This window comes from Cydia strobilella, chromosome 6 (assembly GCF_947568885.1).
Source record: "Cydia strobilella chromosome 6, ilCydStro3.1, whole genome shotgun sequence".
NCBI lineage: Eukaryota > Metazoa > Arthropoda > Insecta > Lepidoptera > Tortricidae > Cydia > Cydia strobilella.
In genome coordinates, this window is record NC_086046.1 from 19,822,292 (window position 1) to 19,828,291 (window position 6,000).

The window sequence follows — 6,000 nt, forward strand, 5'->3', positions numbered from 1 at the left end:
GATTACGAATATGGGCTGCGATAAGATGCAACCCAAGTTTGTGTTCCGTAAGAATTTTAATGTTAAAGTTCCAACAAGGGCTGAATGGACCGAAGGTCTTGAAGCACCAATGTCTGATGAAAATGACATCATATGGTACACAGACGGGTCCAAGACAGATTCTGGTACTGGGGCAGGCATTTATGCAAATGACTTTAGTAGTAGCATAAGCATGGGCAATTACGCCACTGTCTTCCAAGCCGAGACATACGCTATAATTGCCTGTGCACATGAGAATATAGTTAGGCAAACCCAAGGGAAGAATATCTATATTCTCAGCGACAGTCAAGCTGCACTCAAAGCGCTTAAGGCGCCTAGAGTGGACTCTAGACTGGTATACAATGGCATCCAAGCTCTGAACAAGCTTGGAAGGCAAAACAAAGTGCAACTGGTGTGGATCCCAGGGCACGAGGGATTCATGGGCAATGAAAATGCAGATGAACTTGCCAGAGCCGGATCTGCAAACAACCTTATAGGTCCGGAACCATTCGTGGGGCTCTCACAGGGAACCATCACAACGGCTATCAAAGACCTTACTAAGACCAAACACCAGGAAGAATGGGACAGTCTGACGGGTCTAAAGCACTCAAAGCTCTTTATACAAGGGGTAGACTCTGGTTGGAGCAAAAAGCTTTGGAAACTTAGCAAACGGCAACTCCAAATAATAACGGGGGTGTTTACTGGCCATTACGGGGTCAAGGGAATCCTGGCCAAGATGGGGCACGCTGACAACACCGATTGTCGTATGTGTGGCGAAGAGGAAGAGACAATAGAACACCTTATGTGTGAATGTCACGCCCTCGCCAGACAAAGAATGAAGGACTTTGGAACAGGCTACCTGGTACCAAAGGAATTCAAAAAGCTACCCATAAGGTCCATCATCCGGCATATGGAGAGGGTGGGGAAGGCTCTTGAGTAGCGGACGGATCTTTCCTAGGGGGTAACTGCACAAAAGATCCCTATGGGTCGAAGTGTATCCGTAAGGGCCCCCGAAACTATAAGATAAGATAAGATAAGTTTTATTAACTGTCGATCCCTAACAGGGGACCTATCCAAGAAGCCAATCGTTTGCGCTACCACAACGAAACGATGATTAGATGAATATATGAACGCCTTCTGTCTCTCTATCGCACTAATATGGAAGAGTGACAAAGAGACAGATGGCTTTTCGTTGTCGTAGCGCAAACGATTGTCGTTTTGCCCTCAGTTCATTTTCGCTGCTCGGTTTGACTGTTTCTTTAGCGATAAGTATGAGCAAGAGCTGGGGGCCTACTTGGAAAAACGAAAATCGAAACTTTTTATCTGCCTCTCTATCGTTCCAATATACACTTGCTTGCTGTCCTCTGTGCGAGGTTGCTGACAGGTTAAGTTAAAGCAGATATAATAAGATAGAGCGGTACTGGCATAGTAAATTTTGTAACCACTGTAAATTCACTGCCATCTATCGACATGCTTTAAAACTAAAAATGAAGATTTATAAAAATACGTTAAAATGTATTTAAATATGGATAAATGATTTTTTTATTTGCATTAATTATTTTTATATGATTTTGACCTATGTTCTTTACCTGATATGCGTTAAAATTATAAATAACAAACGAAACCGTCAACGCCCTCTATACGAGAGTAGGTCAAAACTAGTGGCGCCATCTGATCGAGAATAAAATTTTCGTGATTTTCGAGGCACGTTTTTTCCTTAGACTGTATTCATATATTACGGAGTTATATCTATCTTTGGTTAAAGGATGAGTTTCCATTGATACGCGCAAAGATAGATATAACTCCGTAATAGATGGATACAGTCTAAGGAAAAAACGTGCCTCGAAAATCAAGAAAATTTGATTCTCGTTCAGAGGGCGCTACTAGCTTTGGCCTACTGTCGTATAGATGACGTTGAAGGTTTCGTTTGTTACTTAACAATTTTAACGCATATCAGTGAAAGAACATGGGTCAAAATCATAAAAATAATTAATGCAAATAAAAAAATGATTTATCCATATTTCAATACATTTTATCGTATTTTTATAAATCTTTGGCCTACTGTCGTATAGATGACGTTGAAGGTTTCGTTTGTTACTTAACAATTTTAACGCATATCAGTGAAAGAACATGGGTCAAAATCATAAAAATAATTAATGCAAATAAAAAAATGATTTATCCATATTTCAATACATTTTATCGTATTTTTATAAATCTTCATATTAAAGTGTGTCGACAGATGGCAGTGAATTTGCTGGGGTTACAAAATTTACTATGACAGTACCGCTCTAGTATAAGTTACTCTACGATACGCGCTTGTCTATTGGTGTTTCCAATTGGTGCATGGATTTATTCCACGCGCATACACACAGCTCTAGCGGAAACTTACCCTAAAACCTTTTTAGGGTTCCGTACCCTAAGGGTAAAACGGAACTCTATTATATACTAAGACTCCGCTGTCCTTCCGTCTGTCTGTCTGTCCGTCTGTAATTTTCACAGATTATGTATTTCTGTAACAAATAGTAAAACAGAATAAAACAAATATTTAAGGGGGCTCCCAGCATACAACAAACGTGCTATTTTTGCCGTTTTTATTGATAATGGTACGGAACCCCTCGTGCGCGAGTGCGACTCGCACTTGGCCGGTTTTTTTTAATTATATTGTATCCTGATTTTCTATTATTGATAAATACAAGTATTTAAAGAGTTTCATGAAATTTGCCTTATATCAATTTATTAGCACTGGACTATAAAGTGGTCCTTCGAACCGGATATACCTACCCCATAATTGTAATACGAAATATGTCCGGTTTATCGCTTTGTTTAATATTCGTAGGCTTTTCTACTTATCTTATAAAAATACTGTATTATATCTGCTTACCTGGTAGCTACGTATGAGTTGCTGGACCGCTAAATGCAACTTAATTTTCTTCTTCATTTCTGCCTCGCTATTCGCACTGGGCGCCTTATCATCTTTTCTTTCTGTTAGATAAAGAATGGAAATTGCAATAAAATAGGCACGTTGTCAATCATGGTCGCCATTGTATCGGTACATAGAGTCAAATCAAGGAAAGTCTGCAGATTTTTAACACTTTTAAAAATTCGACTTGTACAGGATAAAGCATCTTTGTTCAAGCCGAAACGGAGACACTTCGCGCCAGCTCGGTCAACTACAATCCATACTAGTATTATAAATGCGAAAGTGTGTGTGTCTGTTACCTTTCACGCTTAAAGCGCTGAACCGATTTAGTTGAAATTTGGTATAGAGATTAGTTTTAGTCCCGGGGTGCATATACGGTAGTTTTTTTTATCCCAGAAAAGGGGGGTGGAATTTTGTATGGGAAAACGATAAAAAGCAGATTGGGTAAAAAATAAGCTACCCAAATTACTAACACACGCAGACGAAGTGGGCAAAAGCTAGTATGTTATACGAGTAGGTACGTAGTACAACTAAACGTACTGACAGTCGTTGGGCTGAAGTCATTCTCGAACTCCTCAATCTTCAGCTGGGGTCCCGATACGCTGTTGTAAAAATTGTCCCACGACTGTGAATGTTGTTAAAATATGAGTTATTAGTAGGTAGGTAAGTACCTACCTAACTAAGTGTAAGGCCTGAGTGGACGCTCGAAGCGGAGCGTTCAGCGGGGCGTGAAGCGTGGCGTCGGGCTCACAACTTCACAAGTGATTTGAGCAGCGTGCACTAAGGCCGCATATACGCTATACGTTTGCATTTGTTTAACATGCACGCCGCACTCCCCGCCCCGCTGCACGCCCAAATCGAGCGTCCACTCAGGCCTTACACTAAGGGAAATAAAATTTCAAAATACGACTAAGTAATTCATTATTAAGCCTGTCACTGAAAGAGTTCGACTTATCAACACAGCTGAGAGAGTCGCAACTAGTTCCATTCGTTATAGATTGATATAAATCGCAAAAGACATAGTACATAACATAAGCTGATACGTTAGAACTCAAAATTTCACTTGCTGTTTAGACTGCAGAGTGTTCCAAACACTATACATGATTAACTTACAGAATCTATGCTTCCTTTTGTCTTCGACCAATCCAAGTATTGGGCCTCCAAAAAATTGGCATTCGATCCGCTAAGAAACGACTCCGCATTTTGCGAATATTTAGCATTTCTCGGTGGACTCCAATACTACAAATAAATAAAAGTGAAAGAACTAAATCACCACTATAGTCAGGCAGAGCTTGCTTAGATCGACTAAGCCGATTTCTTCCTACACACTACGCTCTGAGTGCTCTGCATGACGGTATAAATGTAAAAGGGCTATTTTGAATAGGTAATAAGGGCTGATTTATAAACGAACGCAAATAGAAGATTGTACAGTCGCCATCAGATATATCGGAGCGGCCAAGGCGCTCACAAATATCTGAACACGCCTCTATTGTCAAGGCGTTAGAGTGCGTGTTCAGATATTTTTGAGCACCTCGGCTGCTCCGATATATCTGATGGCGACTGTACTCCACCCTCCACCAACACACACACATTGTCACATTGGCACATTGGGTATGCTACGCAATCTAGGACTTGAATAGGTAGGAAAAAATGTAGCATATACCTACATTCTAGGGTTCTGTGTTTCTCGTCTACAGTGGCGGATTTGCAGTCTTGGTCGCCCTAATAGTGTAATTTTTTTGCATGCTAGTATTATTATATACGTATAGCAGAATAAGCAACAAATTGTCAGAAATACACCTCGAGACACGAAATAATGTACTTATTCTTTGCAAATAAAGCTATTCTTTTCTATTCTAGGCCCCAGGCCCTGAAGTATGTAATACTAGCCCCCCCTTTTTCAGCACCCATCATATTAGACTGCTGTCCCGAATAATATCTGTACGCCCCTATGCCCGGGCCTAGGGCGAATCCGCCACTGCTCAAAGTCAGTGGCTTTCATTGCAAGGGGATTGTTTCTAGTCTAGTAGATGCCTATGGCAAAATATATTAATAAATAAGAATTGACTTACCACAGGTTGATTGCGTTTAAAAACTTTGTGCTTAGCATACAGGGCAATCGAAGGACGAGATAAAACTACCAAAGACATCGTTAATTAAAAGATTTGATATAATTTTGATTTTGATCGTGATAAAATTGAAATGTAAATATTTATAGATAAATAAATCTAAAATGTGGTTTTGTTGTTAGTGTCTGACATATTAATGACCATTTAATGACGTTTTGAAACATAGAGTGGATTATTCTATCATTCATGTGGCCAGTGTTTGGATTAGTTTAGAACAAGTTTAGAGTTTAAGAAAAAGCCAAGTATTTTTGGTCAACTCATGATGATTTAATCATCGCTACTGCTAACTTAGTATAGGCATAGAGTAACTTATACTAGAGCGGTACTGTCATAGTAAATTTTGTAACCCCAGTAAATTCACTGCCATCTGTCGACACACTTTAAAACTAAAAATAAATATTTATAAAGATACGATAAAATGTATTTAAATATGGATAAATGGTTTTTTTATTTGCATTAATTATTTTTATATGATTTTGACCCATGTTCTTTCACTGGTATGCGTTAAAATTATAAATAACAAACGAAACAGTCAACGCCCTCTATATGAGTGTAGGCCAAAACTAGTGGCGCCATCTGATCGAGAATCAAATTTTCGTGATTTTCGAGGCACGTTTTTTCCTTAGACTGTATCCATCTATTACGGAGTTATATCTATCTTTGGTATAGGTTTAACTAACATAGGCTTAAGGGAATGTACACTAACACTGTCTACCTGGTCTGAAATAAAATAAAATATATCGCATCGTGTTAAAACTCTGAAGATCCTAATAGACATGTAGCGCACCGCATCTTTGAGCTAATTTAGATATGCGTGCGCAGTGTGCGCCGCACGCAGTGGCTTTCCTTTCCTTGGTTACTTACTGCTGTGGCGCGACGACCCGAAGTGGATCTTGGCCTCCGACACCAAAGACCGCCAACAGCCTTTCTTGG

General features: G+C 39.6%; 1 protein-coding gene across 1 annotated transcript in view; it reads right to left on the reverse strand.

The window, feature by feature from the left end:
* The window catches only part of LOC134742340 (2-oxoglutarate dehydrogenase complex component E1-like), a 31,811-nt gene extending 26,723 nt beyond the window's left edge, over positions 1-5,088 (reverse strand). The window contains exons 1-4 of the mRNA XM_063675390.1: positions 5,011-5,088; positions 4,052-4,177; positions 3,475-3,563; positions 2,900-2,996 (exon numbers count right to left, since the gene is read on the reverse strand). Coding sequence (XP_063531460.1) covers positions 2,900-2,996; positions 3,475-3,563; positions 4,052-4,177; positions 5,011-5,088 — 390 coding nt within the window. The remainder of the gene's footprint in view (positions 1-2,899; positions 2,997-3,474; positions 3,564-4,051; positions 4,178-5,010) is intronic.
* Positions 5,089-6,000: the final 912 nt, after the last annotated feature.